This window comes from Astyanax mexicanus, chromosome 5, assembly GCF_023375975.1.
Source record: "Astyanax mexicanus isolate ESR-SI-001 chromosome 5, AstMex3_surface, whole genome shotgun sequence".
NCBI classification, from domain to species: domain Eukaryota; kingdom Metazoa; phylum Chordata; class Actinopteri; order Characiformes; family Acestrorhamphidae; genus Astyanax; species Astyanax mexicanus.
In genome coordinates this window covers 11,923,773-11,945,184 of record NC_064412.1, presented here as the reverse complement: position 1 = coordinate 11,945,184, position 21,412 = coordinate 11,923,773, and the positions used below count along the sequence as shown (strand labels likewise).

General features: G+C 39.6%; 1 protein-coding gene across 1 annotated transcript; it reads left to right on the top strand.

Annotated features, from left to right (window-relative positions):
* Positions 1-1,308: 1,308 nt before the first annotated feature.
* On the top strand, positions 1,309-19,171 carry st7l (suppression of tumorigenicity 7 like). The gene is made up of 15 exons (XM_007253355.4): positions 1,309-1,507; positions 2,630-2,712; positions 3,122-3,281; positions 3,855-3,909; positions 4,012-4,127; positions 4,254-4,332; positions 5,327-5,415; positions 5,535-5,635; positions 5,817-5,931; positions 6,029-6,101; positions 7,450-7,552; positions 10,669-10,819; positions 14,249-14,341; positions 14,433-14,572; positions 18,957-19,171. The coding sequence occupies exons 1-15, from the start codon at positions 1,339-1,341 to the stop codon at positions 19,050-19,052; spliced, it is 1,623 nt and encodes a 540-aa protein (XP_007253417.1). The 5' UTR covers positions 1,309-1,338; the 3' UTR covers positions 19,053-19,171.
* Positions 19,172-21,412: the final 2,241 nt, after the last annotated feature.

Here is a 21,412-nt window from a genome sequence, read left to right as displayed (position 1 = left end):
CTCAGGTAGTGCAGCTCATCCAGGATGGCACATCAATGCGAGCTGTGGCAAGAAGGTTTGCTGTGTCTGTCAGCGTAGTGTCCAGAGGCTGGAGGCGCTACCAGGGGACAGGCCAGTACACCAGGAGACGTGGAGGAGGCCGTAGGAGGGCAACAACCCAGCAGCAGGACCGCTACCTCCGCCTTTGTGCAAGAAGGAACAGGAGGAGCACTGCCAGAGCCCTGCAGAATGACCTCCAGCAGGCCACAAATGTGCATGTGTCTGCACAAACGGTTAGAAACCGACTCCATGAGGATGGTATGAGGGCCCGACGTCCACAGATGGGGGTTGTGCTCACAGCCCAACACCGTGCAGGACGCTTGGCATTTGCCAGAGAACACCAGGATTGGCAAATTCGCCACTGGCGCCTTGTGCTCTTCACAGATGAAAGCAGGTTCACACTGAGCACATGACAGACGTGACAGAGTCTGGAGACGTCCTTCAGCATGACCGGTTTGGCAGTGGGTCAGTAATGGTGTGGGGTGGCATTTCTTTGGAGGGCCGCACAGCCCTCCATGTGCTCACCAGAGGTAGCCTGACTGCCATTAGGTACCGAGATGAGATCCTCAGACCCCTTGTGAGACCATATGCTGGTGCGGTTGGCCCTGGGTTCCTCCTAATGCAGGACAATGCTAGACCTCATGTGGCTGGAGTGTGTCAGCAGTTCCTGCAAGATGAAGGCATTGAAGCTATGGACTGGCCCGCCCGTTCCCCAGACCTGAATCCGATTGAGCACATCTGGGACATCATGTCTCGCTCCATCCACCAACGTCACGTTGCACCACAGACTGTCCAGGAGTTGGCGGATGCTTTAGTCCAGGTCTGGGAGGAGATCCCACAGGAGACCATCCGCCACCTCATCAGGAGCATGCCCAGGCGTTGTAGGGAGGTCATACAGGCACGTGTAGGCCACACACAATACTGAGCCTCATTTTGACTTGTTTTAAGGACATTACATTAAAGTTGGATCAGCCTGTAGTGTGTTTTTTCACTTTAATTTTGTGTGTGGCTCCAAATCCAGGCCTCCATTGGTTAATAAATTTGATTTCCATTGATGATTTTTGTGTGATTTTGTTGTCAGCACATTCAACTTTGTACAGAACAAAGTATTCAATGAGAATATTTCATTCATTCAGATCTAGGATGTGTTATTTGAGTGTTCCCTTTATTTTTTTGAGCAGTGTATATATATATATATATATATAAGTGAGGGAGGGCCGCCCCCCACTGGCGAGCCGCCGCTATTACAGCCTTCACTCTCCCACCACTCCACTGTTTATTATAGCCATCCGGTGAAAAATGGCGGACGACAACAGCAGTAATCCTCAATCTCACGGGTTTGCGGAGAAATTAAAGTCGTGGCTGTCCTGGTCCTGGACCTACGTGTGTGCGGTGTGGTTCGCCATGGTCCTGACTATGATCTACGTGCTGAGGAGTCCTCTGAAGCTCCAGGAGTCCGTCACCGCCGGTGAGATGTAGGAGCTCAGCCTGCAGCTCGCTGCCTCTGTAGAGCTAACTAGCCTAGCTGCTAACAAACAAAGTTTCCTGCTATTCCTGTTCTCACATTTACTTTATCCTCCTCCCAGCCTGACCAGATTATTACTGCTGCTTTACTCCAGCAGAACCGGGCTGTTATAGTGATTAAACACTGCCTGAGTGAGTTTCTGCTCAGTGAAACTCAGTGTGATCAGGGGGAAGTGACAGTCTGTGGGTCTGGGGCTGTCACTCACAGATCATTATTAGAATTATTTGAAATATCTTCATTTATTAAGCTGGAAATAACTGTCTTGGTTGCATTTATGAATAATTTCAGGTGGAGGAAATGGGCTAATTAGTTAAGAATTAATGTGTCAGCCTTTCTCTTAAATAGTTGCACAGTTCACAAGATACATGTCTACCTAATAAGCTTTATTTCACAGCTAGTTAACTAGAGTTAGCTACCTAGCTCTTAGTTAGTTAATGTTTTCAGCTGTTATCTCATTTTCTTTAGTTACTAAGTCATTATTTTGAGATGCAGAGATAGTGAGTCCTTATTTTGAGATAGTAAGTCTTTAGTGTGAGTTTTTAAGTCACTATTTTGAGATACTATCTGTATTTTGAGAGAGTAAGTCATTATTATGAGGTAGTAAGTCATTATAATGAGAAGTCATTATTTTGAGATAGTAAGTTATTACGAGATAATAAGTCATTATTATGAGATAGTAAGTTATTATAATGAGAAGTCATTATTATGAGATAGTAAGTTATTATGAGATAGTAAGTCATTATTTTAAATTATTAAGTCAATAGTTTGAGACAGTAAATCATTATTATGAGATAGTAAGTCATTATTTTAAATTATTAAGTCAATAGTTTGAGACAGTAAATCATTATTATGAAATAGTAAGTCATTATTTTAAGATAGTAAGTCATTATTTTGAAAGAATGAATTAGTATCTTAAAATAATGACTTAATATAATAAAGCAGAGCAGTTTATTAAATAAGACAAAAAAAATGTGCTGGATGTTTTTTTGTTTTTTTGTTCTGGTAGCGGGAATGGGCTTCAAAAATGATTAACTAACATATGATCTTTTTCTCTTTTTTCTCCAGCATCCATGTTTTTAAACACACTGACACCTAAATTCTATGTTGCACTTACTGGGACCTCATCTCTCATCTCCGGCCTTATATTGGTAATTATAAACTATTTTTAAGTGTGGGTTAACAGAAATCTTCACTATATTTACATGTATATGTATATACCAGTCAAATGTTTGGAATGTACATGGCTGTGTACTTCTCATTCAATCAATGTTCAAAACTTTGTTTTAGTATTTAAATATGCATATGCTTTTCTATCAAAAAGAATACAAGCTAGTGGCTACTTAGAAGAATCTAAAGTATTAAACATGCTCTGTTTTTTTTGTTTTGTTTACAAAATAATTGTAGACATGTGCCTTTTTAGCTTTAATCTCTTTTACAATGTAAAAAAAAAATCAAACACATTGAATGAGAAGAGGTGTGCCCAAACTTTTGACTGGTACTGTAAATATTCTGTCAATGATTGTTTCTCAGGTGTTTAATATGTTTTCATCTTGGTAGATATTTGAATGGTGGTACTTTAGAAAGTACGGCACCTCATTTATTGAGCAAGTTTCTGTCAGTCACTTGCGTCCTCTTCTTGGTGGCGTGGAGAACAACACATCTGCGGGTCTCTTCTCCTCAGCCAATGGAGAAGTGGAGCAGAGACCCAGTGTTTCAGGTAGGGGTGCGCTGTGTAGTAAAATGTAGTATCCAGTATCTGTTATACTTGAAGACATACTGTAGAAGATGTGTCATGATATATAATGTTGGTAGTGTGAAATTAAGATTGTAAAGCAGGGTTTGTACGGTCATGAAAAACCTGGAAAAGTCATGGAATTGTAAAACAAATAGCAGTTTTAAGGCCTGGATAAGTTTTGGAAAAATAAAAAGACCCAGAAAGTTTTGGAAAAGTCATGGAAATTTGGTTTACAAATCTATTTAGCCCTAAACAATGGAGCTCTCAGGATCTGACACACATTTTATTGTTAACGATTGTGTGTCAACATTTTATCTGGCTGATTTTAGACCTACTATAATCAATTTTAATTATAGTTTTAGTTGATTTTTGGTTTTATTGTCCATGTCTGCACTGATGTTTTTAAAAGCGTATGGCATAAAAAAGTCATGGAATTGTATTGGTTAAAATGTGTATGAACCCTTGTAAAGTCAAACTAACTATTAATTCTATTGAAATAATGTACATTTGTGTTTGCTATGCATTCCCCTAAATGTCACACGCATCTGATTCCAGAGTGTAAAGTATGGAGGAACCCTTTGAATCTTTTCCGAGGTGCAGAGTACAGCAGGTATGATATTTCATAATGTGTTCTTACGATTATTGTTTTTATGATTCTGAGGTCCCTGCCCCACTCTCATCCTTCTCCTCTTTTTGACCCTCTCTTCCTCAGATACACATGGGTGACGGGTAAAGAGCCTCTGACTTACTATGACATGAATCTCTCAGCGCAAGATCACCAGACCTTCTTTACCTGTGATACACAGCAACTTAAACCAGAGGACACAGGTCAGTTTCATTAACCCTCAGAGTGCAAAGCTGTGGTGCACATTTACTTGCTAATTTACTTAGACAGTTTGCTCTTGAGCTAAATTTGTTTGTTTGTTTGTTTGTTTGTTTATTTGTGTTGAACAGTCATGCAGAAGGCCTGGCGAGAGAGGAATCCTCAAACTCGTATCAGAGCTGCATACCAGGCTATTGAACTCAATCATGAGTGAGTGATGTTTGACTGATATCTACTTAGAAACATTGTACAGCACTGCTTACTCTTAGCATAATGATAAAAAATAATCTAGAACTAAGTCAAACGAGTGCTGGATATTAATCTGCACAGATTTCTCTCCTAAAAACTGTTTATTTGGGTAAATAAAGCGCTTCTGTTTATTTATAGTAATCTTAGATTTCCAGATTACCACTAAGGCTGGGTGCAGCAGCATTAGCATTAGTGGCAAATCTCACGTAGCTTGTTTTAACACAGCAAACATGCAAGCTATAGGCTGATAATACTCACCTCTGAAAGGCAAAAGAGATAGTGTTTAGCATGTTATGCTAATACTGCTTCAGGCTCGGTGCTGGGAAGCTAATTTTTTAACACTGTACTTCAGCGGAGTGGCTTTACTGCTCTTAACAACAACCTGACTGGTAAAATTCATACATAAGGCACACTGGATTATAAGGTGCACTGACAATTGTTGGGAACATTTAAGGATTTTTAGTGTGAAAAATACGGTATTTTAAAGGATATGGTGTAGCTCTTGGGGCTGATTTATATAAGAATTCTTAGCTGATAAACAAAAGCAATTATTAGCCTTCAAACACATTTTACTACAATTGCAAATGTAATCAAGAAAACATTGAAGCTTACATGGTCTGGTTTAAAGGGCTGCTTTAAGGCAGTACCGCATAAAGGAACCCCTACTCTGTCTTAAACCCTAAAAAGCCTGCCTTTTTGAAGAAAAAAAAAAAAAAAACATCTTGCTTCCTCCAAAATCTTACACTTAAAATCATTGTTTACTAAAAACTAAAATGCTTGCTATAAAATCTATGCTTGTGAGATTGTTGTGTGCAGTGTACAAACAGATGGTATTAACAGTGCACCGCTTTAAGCTTTTGTTGTTTCATAACAGGGCTGCTTCATATCCAAAATATTTTGTATCCTTGTTAATAATAGTGCTTCGGTATTATGGCATCTCGTGTGCTGTTTTCAGATGTGCTGCAGCTTATGTGCTTCTGGCTGAAGAGGAAGCCACTACCATCATAGAAGCTGAGCGTCTCTTTAAACAAGCACTTAAGTTTGGTATGGCGTCTCAATCAAACCACAAACACACACACACACACATATATTCTCACCATCACACTCGCATACTGTTGTGAATGTGCTGTTTATGGTAATGCATATTTCCTTTGTTTCTTCAGCGGGTAAAGACACAAATCTTCTGGTGTATATCAAACGCAGACTGGCCATGTGTGCACGTAAACTGGGGCGCATCAAAGAAGCTGTGAAGATGATGAGAGATGTAAGACCAATATGTAGCTATGCCTTCATAAAGTGTTAGAAGTAAAGAGTTCCTTCTGGTAATTCTTCATCTGATTACCAGAAATACTACAAATATCAGCTAAATACCCACTCTTTCATTTTCTTAATCTCTGGTTTTGTGATTTATCATATTTTGTCTTCTGTCCCTCTTTTTCTTCTAGTTAATGAAAGAATTTCCTTTACTTGGAATGTTAAATATCCATGAGAATCTTCTAGAAGCATTGTTGGAGTTACAGGCCTATGCTGATGTACAAGCAGTTTTAGCAAAATATGACGGTAAGCAAAAGAAGGAACTTAAATTCACACAGAATTTTTTTAACAGTGGTATGAACAGGACACATATTAATAAGTGCATTTTCATCTCTGCTTTCAGATATCAGCTTGCCAAAATCTGCAACTATATGCTATACATCTGCCTTACTGAAAGCACGGGCAGTGTCAGACAAGTAAGTGTTTGGTGTAGCCAATAGTAAGGGTGTGCCATATTTTATCATACTTAATAATATCACCAACATTTTTAAATATCGTGAACGAAATTATACCCTGAAATATTATGCCATATCACGCACCCCTTATTATCACATCAGGGTAATACTTTTTTTTTTTTGCTGTTTTTAGTAAAAAGAAAAATTCACACTGTTCTCATTTCCCGTTATATATCTACTAGAGACAGATTATATCTGTCCAGTATCATTTATTTTACTTTAATCCTGGATATATGGAGATATTTGGAGTGCATTATTAAAATCATGACATTCTGGATCATTGGCTTTCTATTACTTTCTATTATAAAATGATTGTATTTTTTAACACCTCAGTAAGGGGTGTACCGCATCATATCATATGCAATAATAACATTATTTAAAGTTAATTAAAGTTTTGTTATATAGCCAAGAATATCGTTATTGCAAAAATACAATGCAATATCATGATATTATTATTTTAGGGCCATATCGCCCAACCCTAGCCAATAGATCTGTCTATTGGCATGAACCCATTAATACAATACAATACATATCACAATACAGGTTTCTCTAATAAACTTTTTGGGACACTGTTATAGTATAAAAAGACATATGTGTAAAATCTGAGAAAAAAAAGAGTTTTGTATATTAAATTACACAGTTTTAACTGCAATAAAATGTATAACGTCCAACACAGACTACAACACAGCACAAAATGAACCAGAGAGAATCTGTACAGAATTGCAAAACAAAAAATTGTGATCAGAGATTAGAAAATAAAATACAATATATATATTTTTTTATTCATATTGCAATATCAGAATGTACAAGGATTTCTGACAGATTTTATCAGAGGGTAATGGTTTACCATGGCATAATATAACAATGTTCCCAAGATTGGAATATAATAAATACACATTTTAATAAATATATTATACACATATTTAATATGTACAACCTGTGATGTGACTATTGTGCATGTGCACGTTACATTACTAATGTTAAAATGCCTTTTATTGTATATCCCTCTTCGCAATACACCTCTAGTACCTATTCTATATTAATTTGTTTATTATACTTATTTTATATCACAGTCCTTTCTTAATTTGACATGCTAATAGATAGATAGATAGATAGATAGATAGATAGATAGATAGATAGATAGATAGATAGATAGATAGAACTTTATTGATCCCTTGGGAGGTTCCCTCAGGGAAATTAGGGCTTTTTTTTTTTTTTTTTTTTTTTTTAGATAGATAGCTGTATTGATTTCTGTGATAAAGGCATTACATATTTGATTTTAACTTTTTGTGTTTGTGTGTTTACAAAGGTTTTCGCCTGAGGCAGCGTCTAGGCGAGGTCTTAGCACTGCAGAGATGAATGCAGTGGAGGCTATACACAGAGCAGTGGAGTTCAACCCACATGTACCAAAGGTAAAAATATTTTTTCCCACTTCTATAGTCTGTCTACACTGAGATCTAAAACACCTGATCGTCACTCTTGTCTACATACACTGTAGAACTACATTTTGCAAGACATTTAGTAGTATTTTATAGTATTTTTGTTTTATTTTGTATTTTTTTTAAGTAAACTAATGGGTTCGTAGCTGTCATTTTTACGCTTTTGTGTCCTAAAACTAAGCTGCTTACCCAAAACTCAACTTGGAAACGATGAAATGGACGGCCTAGTCCACTTAAGGCCGCTAGGGGCTGCTGTTGTATTGTAATTGAGTAGCCTCCAACTTCATGCTGAGGTAGATTTAGAGTTTTGCATTACAAAACATGCAGGTATGCTATTGGCCCACCAACAGCAGAATGCCCTGTTCTTTAAAAATTGTTAGCCATTCTGTAGCCCTCATGATCCACTTCTCTCTGAACTTGGCTCCAACTTGCCCATATGCAGCACACACACACTCAAACTCACCCATACCTACATCACCCAGCCCAAAACACACTGATCTGACTACAAAGTGCACCTGTCTAAGATGAATATCCTATACACAACATACATGCATGCACACACCTGGACTTTCTACCTGTATGTCTCTGAGTGGAGATTGGACATGCTGTATGGTGTGTTGTAAAGGTGCTAAAGTAGCAGTATTCATTTATTGAGATCCTAAATCCGTATTTTGGTGTTTAAAATAAAATTTTTAAGCTATTATATTTGGATTCAAAACAGTGCCAAGGCACGACTTATAACCCTGTTATTTTTCCTCAGAATTAAATGTGCTAATTTTCTCTTTATGGAGGGTTTATTGTATAATGCAGCAGTTTTCTTTGGTAATATCTGCTTGAGTCATGTGACTACGCACAATGTATTATGTCTTTTAAGGGACAGTATATGAACACATACAGTGGGGAAACAAGTATTAACAGAATTGATAAAAGTAAAATATTTGACATTGAATATATTGCATTTTCAAACACATTTAAAAGCCCTAGCTCGAGGATAAAAAAATATGATTAGCTTGGATATTTTAAATGGTTTGAGATGCAGTGATATTATAGCATAGATTTGCCACTGTAAAAAAAAAAAACACTGTAATAATTTCAGAGTCTTACCTGATAGTGTTGCTATTCTCTCAGTTTGCTCCCTCTGTGCGGTGTGCTGTTAGCTATGGTAGGTTACCTGTTAGTCTTGTCCAAACATGCTTCCCAGGCTATCTCAAGTTATATTATTAAATAAAATGTGATGTGTATTTAGCTCCAATTTGGTCGTCAGCTGTGGTAGTTTAGTGTGTTTTTTATCTCCTAAAACCTGAACTCTTGCATAGCAGGCATTTTTCATGTCTCTTTGCTATTTGGGCTGATTGGTACCTGATTAGTGTAATAACAAAGAATTATCTTTTTACATGATGTAGTTTCTAAGAACAATGATGTCCACATATTAAGACATTAGTTTTATATTTGGATAGAACACAATGAAGTCACAATTAGTAATGATGTGCAAAACATTTATTTTGTGCCTGAACAAAGCACAGCAACAAATGCATAACAAAGTGAAAAACATAAACATTTACTGTATTTACTGTAAAATTTGTAACTGTAGCATGTTAAACTCTTCTTTCACCACCAGGTGACAGTATAATTGTCTCATAAGAGGAAACCATGCACTTGTAGAGCAAAATTTAGTGTTGTGGTCTAGACAACCCAAAATGGGATGTCCACATGGACGCCAGGTCCTAGGAGGTTAAAGGGAGTTAACGTTCGAAAGGGGACATGATAAAGTTAGCATTGGCTATCATTAACTGATGGCTAGTGTTAGCCTTTAGCCTTGTTTAGATCTCCATTCGCTCCCCCTTGCGTTTGCTTTGTCGTATGCCGAGTTTTAACTCTACGTCTGGGACAGGAAAGGCCCAATGTAGCAGACACAATTAACCACCAGGACTCCCCTAATCAGTTCAAATATTTCCAACAGTACAAAGGTAAGACAGTCACATGCCTTCTTTGATGCCTCTCTAATCTTTTTTTTTTTAAATGCCACCAATGTAGCATCCCTAGGCAGCTAACACGCTAAGAGGAAAGCGCCTGATCTCCAGCTCCAGTATATCAGCAAACAGATGCCTGTGCCAGCCAGCATAACAGTGTGAGAGTGATGAAGGGAGAGACAAATGACAAACTATACGGACTGTTACCAAACAATTTTGGGATTTGTGATTTTGAAGCCTGTTTTACAGCCTTGTTTTGGTTCTGGTTGGTTGGAATTTTCTTTCGAAGGAGGAACAACAATGTGTGAGGTTTATGGTATTCTACTTCCATTTACTCAATATCTCAATATTTGGCTATTCCAAAGAAAATACAATACAAGTTTTAGTACATTTTTATCCCCAGAATGTTGGCCTAGCCTGATAAAGGATGTCAGAAATAAACATAAAAAACATAAAACTACTCAAAGTGCATATTACAACCCTGACTGCCTGATGCTGCACATTGCTCCGTTGAGTGTGTCTGCGGCTGCTGGAGTGTAAGCTTGCTGGTGTGGCCAAGCGAAAGGGTTACGAGCAGCATGAGATTCAGACAGAGGCTTAGCTGAGAAACACTGGCTTAGGAGAAGCCCCCACATAAAAGGCACCAGCACTGACATTGTATCCCCACTTCAAAGCACTCAGGGTCTGTGTGTGGGTGCCAAGGGATGCCACCAAGGACAGCTGCCAGTCTAATGCCAGTGGTTAGCACTACGCTAGCTAAGGCAGATGGGCACTGTGGAGCCATAAAAAGGGGCATTTAAGAATTTGAGAGGGGCGTTTAGATGGTGCGTGTGGGTTATTCCCAGCAGATAGAATGAGGTCCTTGCCTGCTGGGGTGCCACAATTCTGTTCTGTAGGCACACACAGGGAAGTTTGGAAAGGTTACCCTGCAGCTAATCTCATTTAATCCCACTGTCCTGTTCCCCCACATCGTACACTGCAGGGGCCTAGAGCTAGGGGCCAGGCTCGGATACACACACCCTCATACGCACTCATGTTAGAAATAAAATATATTAGCTTAGAATGTTTCATCATGGTGCATTGACGTTTTCTCATGTTGTTTTTTGTGTGTGTCTGCAGTACCTTTTAGAGATGAAAAGTCTGATCCTGCCTCCAGAGCACATTCTGAAAAGAGGAGACAGTGAAGCAGTGGCATATGCCTTCTTCCACCTGCAACACTGGAAACGAGCAGAAGGAGCTCTCAACCTGCTGCACTGCACCTGGGAAGGCAGTATGTGTAAACACACTAGGGCTGTCCCTAACGATTATTTTTTAAACGATTATTCTAACGATTATTTTTTTCGATTAGTCGACTAATCTATTCATTGAGAAACATATTTAAATAATTATTTTACGTTTTAAAGCAAACGATAAATTACTATATTTATATATAATAACAACAACAACAACACAAGCCTACTAAACCAAACCCCACACTTATAATCACTTACATGTACAGCACGTTGTTTAGATCTATAACGCTAAAAATGGATAAGCTCCCATACACCACAACCGTGTGTTGCACTGTTTTCTGTGACCGCTAGCAAGTAGTTCTCAGCAGACCGGTGCACTGGCCGATTCGAAACGTGTTCGTTTCTAATGTTTACCCCGACTGGCCAAAACGGTTCAGTTTAGGGCTGAGGGTAAGGTGTAGGTATAGAAAGCTTCCGTTTTGCCAATGAACGCTCAAAACCGTGAGCACTGGTCACAAAATTCCGACGGTGACAGAAAACGGTGTGACACCGCAGCGCCGACGGCGCTAGCTAAAATAACTTAAGGCAGCTAGCTTAGCTAAACACCTGAACTTATGAATAATGCTACTGTTTCTGGAAACTGCGAAATGCCATGCACAAATATAAACCAAAAATGTATAATTTCTGCCTGTGGCAGGTTTAAAACCTTTGGTAGACAGCCTTAAGTCTTTTTAAGGACACCCGCGGAGACCCTGATGTAAACGGTAACTTACTGTGTGACCCTGTTGACATAGTGCTCCTGGATGTTTGCGCTTCAAGTGCTGCTTTTGCACGTATGGCAGAGGACCACATTGTTGCCCTTTTGCGTGAAATGCTCCCAAACTTTAGATGCCCGCTGGCGTTTTTTTGTAGCTGGAGATTGCTCTCCGGAGTCCAAGCTCTCTAGAGCTTAGATTCTCTGCCCGAACCCGACATGACCCGAGGCCCGCCCGTAAATCCGACCCGGGCTCCAGAAAATAGTCCGAGATGTAGGCGTCTGTTTTTTAATTATATTTTTATTTAAAAAAAAATAACGAAAACTGAAAGTGAAACTAAACTAATTTATTTATAAGCGCTGTTTTCACTACCGCAGTTCTACAGCGGGGGTGTTGTGCCGATTCTGTCCGCGAAGCGGGAGTCAGATTCAGCAGAGAGTCGGATTCGGCACAAACGAGGCGGCACCTCGCGGTCCGCGGTGTCAGTTGTAAGCGCTCGCGCTAGCCGCAAAATACGGCAGAAAACACTGAGGGAGCTGCAGAATTATGAATGGGACTAGAATATGAGCACGAGGAGATCAAAGAGAACCTTCACCTGTGAGTAGCTCTCACCAGAACAAGCAAATCTCTCTCTCTCTCTCTCTGTCTCTCTCTCTCTCTCTCTCTCTCTCTCTCTCTCTCTGTCTCTCGCACGTGAACTCCTCCGCGTTTGACTTGCAGCACTGTGTGTAGCTGTTCTTAAAAATCATTTTAATTAAATAATAGTTCTATGCTTCTATGTTACCGTGTTAATTAACATAATTCTGATCATATTTCGCTCATTAAAACAGCCCGAAAACAGTCAGTTGGAATTTTTGGGCCCGATCTAACCTCTAATGCTCTCCACAGGCGCCGCCATGTTTACGACGCGCCGACGCACGTTATGCAAATCGATGTATTTTTGTAATCGATGACGTCGATTATGTCGACGCGTCGCCCCAGCCCTAAAACACACACACACACACATACACGTAAAGAAACACATGTGTAGCACTCATTGGGGCAAAGAGTGGTCCAGTGGTCTAAAGCGCTGCCATTATGATCCGGAGATCACTGATTCGAATCCTTGTCATGCAGCTTGCCATCAGCTGCCGGAGCCCTGAGAGAGCACAATTGGCCTTGCTCTCTTTGGGTGGGTAGTTGGCGCTCTTTCCCCTAATCACTCTTAGGGTGTACTCACACTAGGCAATCCGAACCGTGCCCGGGCACGGTTACCTCCCAAAGCACGGTTCGTTTGGCTAGTGTGATCGCTCCGAACCGCTTGGAGAGGTGGGCCCGAGCACGGTTCACAAACCGTGCCCGGGCACGGATCAAGATGACGTCAGTGATGCGACGCTACTGTAAACGGAGGACGTGTTATACACAATTCTGCATATAATATTTTTGAAAAGGGTTCTAAAGAGCACCATAATGGTTAGTGTTACCCATAATAAATTAGGACTACTATCTACAAGTCCTAAACAACAAACACATTTTATTATTACTTGAGTTTTATGTTTCGCTCCTTTGGTCACTATTTATGTATATAGCAAGTACGTCTCTTACCTTACTGATGAACGTGAATTGTAGTCCGCGAGTAAAGCTGCAAATTTCTCCCTGGACGTCTGCTGCTTGTGTAAAAATCTTCTTACACGTGCAGCACGATTAGCAGTAAATCGTTGTGTTGCACAATCAATGAATCTCTGGTTCAGTTGCGTATTTGCACGCCCAAAACGACTCCAGAGAAACAAAAACAACAGTACAATCCTGAACTCCATTGTTTTGCGCGCGCATACTGTTCTTCAAAACAAAAGTCACCTGTTGACGAAAGCGTGCTCGGGCACGGATCGTTTAGCGCAGTGTGAGTGCAGGCCTGCGGGGGAGTGGGGAGGGGGCCGAACCGTGCTCCGGCACGATTCAACCAAACCGGGCCTAGTGTGAATACACCCTTAGAGTGAGCACAAGGCGTCTGTGAGCTGAAGCATCAGAGCAGAAAAAAATATTGCTGGACATGGATGTGCATAAAATCTATGTGGCAAAATTTCAGTTGATATGATACAGTTCTGCTATTGATATGAGCAGTATAAAAGCCTCCACCCACTGTGCACACAGTCGTGAGTCATGCACTGACCGAGGACTGGGCGATATGGTAAAAATATTGTATCACAATATTTAAAGGCTTTTTCACAATACAGTTTTAAAGAGATTTTTGGAGTATTTGGATTTAAACCAAATGTATGAGCAATGGCAGATTCTTAAAAGGCACTATTCTAATACTCTATCACATATAGTGCAGGGATTCTATAAGATTTTTGCTGTAAATCAAAAAGATTAGAAAGTTTAACGTTCCATGTAATTAAAAATGTAGAGTCAACATTATTTACTGTGCATAAGCGGTGCTATTTTCACTTATGTTCATTACTTGCTTTTTAGTTAGTGGAGGCGGACCTGTAGGCATGGGATATAAATAGTTACAAATTTGCACTGGACCCATGTATATAGTTAATAGATGCAAATGTTCTATATATTTGTTTTTTATATTGGTTTGTCCATTAATACAGGAAGCTTACTCTAAAGTTTGTAAACCTTTATGCCATTTTATGATTGTGATAGTGGTATTCATTTTGTCTTTGAGTCTCTAAATGTTGCAGATGAGGGTCCCATATTTTAAACCTCCTCTTTTCTTTTCTCCAGCTTTCAGGATCATACCATACCCCCTGGAGAAAGGCCATCTCTTCTACCCATACCCAGGCTGCACAGAGACAGCAGACAGAGAGCTACTGCCGTGTGAGTATTCTTTTAATTGTGCAGTGGGAGTGTCATTTAGATAATTTGGGCTTGTATGCAGAATGTGAAATTTTTCTGTTTTCTGTTTCAGCATTCCATGAAGTGTCAGTCTACCCCAAGAAAGAGCTGCCGTTCTTCATTCTGTTCACAGCAGGCTTGTGTTCCTTCACTGCCATGCTCGCCATGCTCACACACCAGTTCCCCGACCTCATGGGCGTCTTCGTCAAAGCAGTAAGTCTGCACCGTGCTCGTAGAGTTACTTTTTCCCTTTCTCTCTCTCTCTATTCTGACTCATGTTTGAATTGCAATGCGGACAGATGGAATGGTCCAAATATTTATGTGCATGGATTTTTATGGATTTCCATTTGCATAAACATGGCTGCAGGGTTGGGTTTGAAGAGGTAGGTAATAGAGCGTGTTTACACCTGGAATTAACATGGATTTTTATATCTGGACAGGATCTTAATATACAAATTCTTTCCACAATTGTCATTAAAATGCTCCTTGAGTGTGAAGAGATGAGATTTTATTGTCCCACATAAAAAAAAAAAAAAACTCAACACACATCTTTTCTGTTTTACAATCTGTAACTGACGGGTTCTCACCAAAAGGGTCTGGCTTGGGAGGTTGTGAAAGGTTTGGGGAGTGAGGCAATGAGGAGTCCCACACTCTAATATTTGCTTGAACCGCCTTTAGCTTTGATTGCGGGATGCATTCACCGTGGGATTGTTTCAGTAAGCTTCTGCAATGTTACAAGATTTATTTCAATCCAGTGTTGCATTAATTTTTCACCAAGATCTTGCAGCAGCATTGATGATGGTAGAGTCTGACCACTGCACAAAACAGCTCTTCTCCATCCAGCACATCCCAAAGATTCTCAATGAGGTTAAGGTCTGGACTCTGTGGTGAACTCTCTCAATCCATGTGTGAAAATTATAATCTCAAACTCCCTGAATCACTCTCACAATTTCAGCCCCAAGAATTCTGGCATTATCATCTTGGAATATGGCTGTGTCATCAGGGAGGAAAAAATCTATTGATGGAGTAACCTGGTCTATATTCAGTATATGAATATATGATCCAATCAACAACAGACATTAATGTTAACGCCAGGACAAAAAAATATGGCTGGACATGGATATGGACAAAATATGTGACGGTACATTATTTTTTTCAGTAATTTTAGTTATGATATGAGCAGTATAAAAGCCACCGCCCAAGATGTACATAGTGATGCACGGACTGAGGCCTGGGCCATTTGGTAAAAATATTGTATCACGATATTTAAAGGCATTTTCACAATTGTATTGCAACATTTTGACATAAACCAAATGTATGAGCAGTGACAGGTTCTATTCTAACACTCTATCATGTATAGTATAGGGATTTTATTAGATTTTGCTGCAAATGTAAAAATGTAAAATTATTTACATTCTGTGTGATTGTAAAAATGTAGAGTCGGTCGGTGTTCTTTAAGCACTGGTTATATACTGTACTTGATGTGCTTATTAAAGCAAAGTATTGTCAGTACAATAAGAAAATTTATCACAATGCAATAAAATGTTCTCATATTTCCCACCTCTTAAGTTAAACATGGACCGAATGGAATGAATTTTTTTTTGCTTAAGCCCTTTGTGGTCAAAGCTGACCCCTCATGTACAGTATTCAGTATCAAAGCACGATTACACAAATTCTTTGAAGATCGACATGCACAGTCTGCATACGGTCTCCATCTTTTATTAGACCTTTATCTACAAGCCTGGTTTATACCCTGTAAATACACCCATGCGCTGGAGCCCCTCTTTAGAGGCTTTTGTTTTGGGAAAGACTCCGCATAGATGGAGCATTTACAGCCAAAAGCCAGAGTCTGCTTAGTGTAACATTCGGCGAGGAAGAAGAGAATGGAGTAGGCAGAGAGGAGGAGAGGTGAGGAAAAGCAGAGCTCTCTGGCCAGGCCTTTTAAATATCCTCCAGATTAGGCATGGGCCAGCCTTGCTCACAGCCCATCCTTCAGCGGAGTGAGTGGCAACTCTGCTCAGTGGTGGTGGCGTGACTGAACGCCGGCCTCTTCTTTGTTTGTTTCCCTTCTTTGTTGGTGATCTGTTCCTAAATTGTTTCACATGTCGTCTTGCTTTGCTTGCATTTGCGTTTTTTGAAAGGGCCTAAGAGGGCTGAGTTCGCCTTTGACACAGATTGTTCAGATCAAGCTTTCTCAATTACATTCCTCCTGCTGCAGGGTTTGATGTTCACCCAAGGCACGCACACAGTCCCCTGACTGTTGTCCATGTGGAGTAATGCCCTAATTTGTCCTAGTAATAAACTAAGCAATCCGAGGACACAGAGCCTTCGCACAGTCCACAGCCTCTATCTTTTTATCGTCCTCGTTTGTCATGTTACAAACCGGTATTTACATTAGTTCTATTTCCTGGATCTAGAGTAAAAAGGATGATACCTCTCCAGCTCTCCAGCTCCAGCACTGACCATCGCCATGTTCCCTCTCTTGCTGCCGCCGCCGTCGCCGCCACTGCAGCTCAAACTTCCTTTCCCATATTCCGTCATAAACATCTGCTGAACCGTGAAACATATCGCTTCATAAACACATTAAGCGCTTGTTTATGGTGGACTGAACTGTGGGGCTGCAAACACTTTTCAGATGCATGGTTCCACGCCAGCTTGCAGTCGTGAAGCTGTGTGTTGGCCCGAGTTTGGAGGAGCGCTTCCCTAATGTTTGTGTCTGGCCTGCACCCCTCTTGAGCTATGACTCAAACTGCCTCGGTCAGAGGCGCAAACTCGACCATTTTTATGAAGCATTTACTACATTAAAAACATGTTTTTGACAAATTGCAGGGGAAATTGCTTTTTATGCTTGACTTACTGATTGTTAACATCAGCAACCTAGTTACATTTTATTTCGCCTGCTAAAAAGAGTAATTTCTTTTAAAGCATAGCAGCATTCACAGTGACTTCTTCATGATGACTATGTGTAGTTGCTCTACATCAATCCACTCCCTCTCACCTCTTAAACATGTGTAAAAAAACTGAGCATTTTCTGAATAATTACACAAAATAGATGAGTAGGTTTTGTTTTTTTAGAGTCTGTTATACCTTTATGCTCTAATCCTTCTCTTACCTTAATTAAAAAAAATTTTGGCACTAGTGATAGCAAGGGATAAATTGTTTCAGATGATTTTTGGCCCCTTTTGCATAAAAAAAAAGTGTGTAACAGTATGGTGGTTATCGTTGTTGCATATTTCTTTAAAAAACGCTAAACATTTACTACAAAAAAAAAAAGGTCAGCTATGCAAACTATCCAGTCCAGTACCTGTACCTCTGTTTTTATTGCCATGCCTTTGGAATGCATGTAGCATGTGGTTTTGCATTGTCTAGTTAAAAAATGAATGAATATCCCTCTAAAATAGTTTGGTCATAAAAGCAGCACATACACTCACCTGCTTCTTTATAAAATACACCTTGCTAAAACTGGGTTGGACCCCTTTTGCCTTCAGAAATCAATCCTTTATAGCATAGAACTTAATTCTTCATGGCATAGATTCAACAAAATACTGGAAACGTTCCTCAGAGTTTGGTCCATATTGACATGATAGCATCACACAGTTACTGCAGGTTTGTCAGCTGCACATCCATGGTGCAGATCTCAAAAAAATGAGATCTGGTGACTGTGGAGGCCATTGTGGAGTACAGTGAACTCATTGTCGTGTTCAAGAAACCAGTCTGAGATGATTCTCTTGCGCTTTATGACATGGCGCATTATCCTGCTGGAAGTAGCATCAGAAGATACAGGGTACACTGTGGTCATAAAGGGATGAACATGGTCAGCAACAATACTCAGGTAGGCTGTGGGGTTGACACGATGCTCAGTTGGTACTAATGGGCCCAAAGTGTTCCAGGAAAATATCCCCCACACCATTACTGCACCACCACCACCAGCCTGAACCGTTGATACAAGGCAGGATGGATTCATGCTTTCATGTTGTTGGCGTTTGGTAACGTTTTTCCAATCACCTTTCTTCCCCATTCTAATGCTCGGTTTAAACTTCAGCAGATCGCCTAGACCATGTCTACATGCCTAAATGCATGCCATGAGTTGCTGCTGATTCTACATTTGTGTTAATAATCAGTAGAACATGTCCACCTAATAAAGTAACCGGTGAGTGTATGTTGCTATAAGATCTCAGTATACCTATATTAAGATCTCAATATATTCTGCATTAATGCTCCATCACAGGAGTGGCAGGAATGAACTGACACAACCCCATAACATGACAGGTCTTAAATTCAGCCTTTTTGCTGAAAACACTCCTTTTTGTCTTTGGTCCAAACCACTCACAGCATTCATTTCTTCCGAAAAAGATCTGTAATAATGATTGATGGTGATGGTCCATCCCAGACACCTCCAAGCCCAGGAAATGGTTATGTTTTGCACAGAAAAGTTTTTAGTGGTGTTTGTGAATACGATTTTTGTGGATACTGCTTTTGTACCAAATCATTATTACAATAACATGTTTTTGTCACATGTTTGAAACCAAGAAATTCAAGAATGGCTGTATAAAAGTTGCCCTTCTCTCTTTAATATTTTTTTCTTTATTTTCTGCAGTTCTTCAGTACCCTCTTTGCACCACTGGGATTTTTTGCAGACAAGATGGAGAACTTCATGCCCTCTTGCCTTTGGTACCAACTGACGAGAATCTAACTGGAGCTCCTCACATACACACGGACACCCTGATGCAACTCTATTGTATGTGTAGCATTAAATGTGCTAAGAAGCCCATTTGCGTACCATACTGACAGTAATAAAATGTTTCGACCGTTGTCTGTGAGTGTCGCCTCTGTTCTTCTCAGTACGGTACGTTGTCTGCTGTTGGTCCGCTGTACGACGTAAATCTTCTTGTAGACTCAAACTGTGAGTTTGTTTCTCAACCATTTTGAATTGAACACTTGCGCCCAACTCTTCATGCCTGACCGCTGATAATCCCATTTACATTTTCCTGCCATGACTAAAGAGGGGGTAGCGAGTGATACAGAGCCGAGGCATCATGCCATAGCTATAGCTGGCAGAACTAGCTGGCCTTGTATATGCTGAGGATTCACAGAAGCTGTAAATCAGGGGAGTGTTTTTAGCGAGTCTCACGAACAACTGTTCTACGTAGCCCTGCAAATGAGACTACACCTTACACAGGCTATATCCTTCCTGCAAATCCTTCAAAAGTCTTGTACAAAGTCTAAACACATTATTTCTTCATAAAAGGCCTGAATTTGTATAAATCCATCTCTCTGAGGTCTTAAAATTTCACAAACAGTAAAGGTTTTTGCAGGTTCCACATTTTATAAGCTGGCTTATTGATTTAACAGCAAAGTAAACTTAGCAGAACCAATGGCATTATTTATAGCTCAGAAGGGCTAATGTTCATTAACGTTCAGGAACGTTCCTTATGTCCTTTTAGCTGACAGAGACTGTACTATAGGAATGAGTATTGGATAAACCCAATTTTGCACTAAACCTTATTTTCAGTATAAGAACAGCTCATTTTTGTTTGTGCAAAAAATTCAATTTTGTCAGAAAAAACAGTTATCACAAGCTTACTGTAAGTTTTTTTTAATCTTAATAGGTGTTGAGCTTTTTGGAATTTAGTTCATTTTCCCTCTGAGTGGTCCTAAAAAGTCTTAAATTTAATTTCCCTGTACCTGCATATCCCCTTCTTAGAGAATCAGACCTGTAGAGCTACTCTTTTCCATTATGAGTGTATCAGACATGAGAATCTACACTTTACAGACGTACTCAACAAAAACTGCCAAATAAAGAGTCATTTTAGGTTGTTATTTGTATGTGATTTATGTCGATTTCAAAAAGATTATCACTGCATTTTTTTTGGCTTATGGAAACGAAATGGTAAACCAAAGTTTCAACACTGCAATAAGAACAAAACTATCCCTGACTTTTATTAAATAATGTTGATAATGTGTGATGTGCTGTTAGCAAGCTGAAGAAACTGTAGCTGGGTTAGTGTTTAAGCTTGCTTCCACACACTTCCACAGGTTTGGCCTTTTCTTTACTTTTTTGTGTGTGTTTAGCTCCAGTTTGGTCAGCTAAGGTGTTTTAGTATTTTAAGGGAGCTGACATTTGAGAGCAGAGATAGCGAAAGCCAGGACCAACAATAGCAGTCATTTGCCAAGCATTTGTCTTTTTAAAAAATCCTAGTTTGAGCTCAGTGTCTGCAGTCTCTGGCTCAGGAAAAATGGTTCTATAATGGATACTTATAACATGCATGATGTTCTTGTCTCCAGTATCAAAAGAATGCAATCAATTACTCAACTATACCAAGGTAAATTTGACAGCCCTATTCTGACATGATTCGTTTTACCTGAGGAGATGGGGTAATATAATTGATTTCTATCTGCTTTTCTCTATTATTTTAGTCCTGTCTCAGTGCGCAACGTCATTTCGTTTTTTTTCCATGTAGGTATTAAACAAGGCACAACACTCAAATCCAGAAGACAAGCTGAAGGACTTACCTGAGGCACCACACTTCTTCAGATTTTGGCAAATCATTGTCTAGCATATCCTGTAGCCCACATACTTATTATGAACAAACTACATTTTATTATTTCTATAAGGAGGATTTCACACCCTTTTTTTTTTACCTGATGACATTCTGACTTTTCAGTTTGGTCCAAAACCAAAGTATCAGGTGTGAAATGGGCCATTAAAGAGCATGACTTTGTATGAGCTTACATAAATTAAAAGAGTAAAAATGGAAAAAAAGAAAGGAATGTATACAAGAAGACACGTGGTTTAAGGTGATGGGCTATCATCATAATAGATCAACAAAAAAAAAAGAATAATGGATATCATACAGTTATTCATAGGAGGGACTCAGTTGTAGATGTACGTGCAGATCTCACACAAGTAATATTTATTCAATAATCTGTTTATAAACAAACGCCACTTTGAGAGGCCGATGTCGTGGGACCTCAACAAACACAACAGACAGCTATACAAGTGCCTGCAGGCAGGAAGATGTGTATCATTAGACACCATTACAAGTTTGTTTA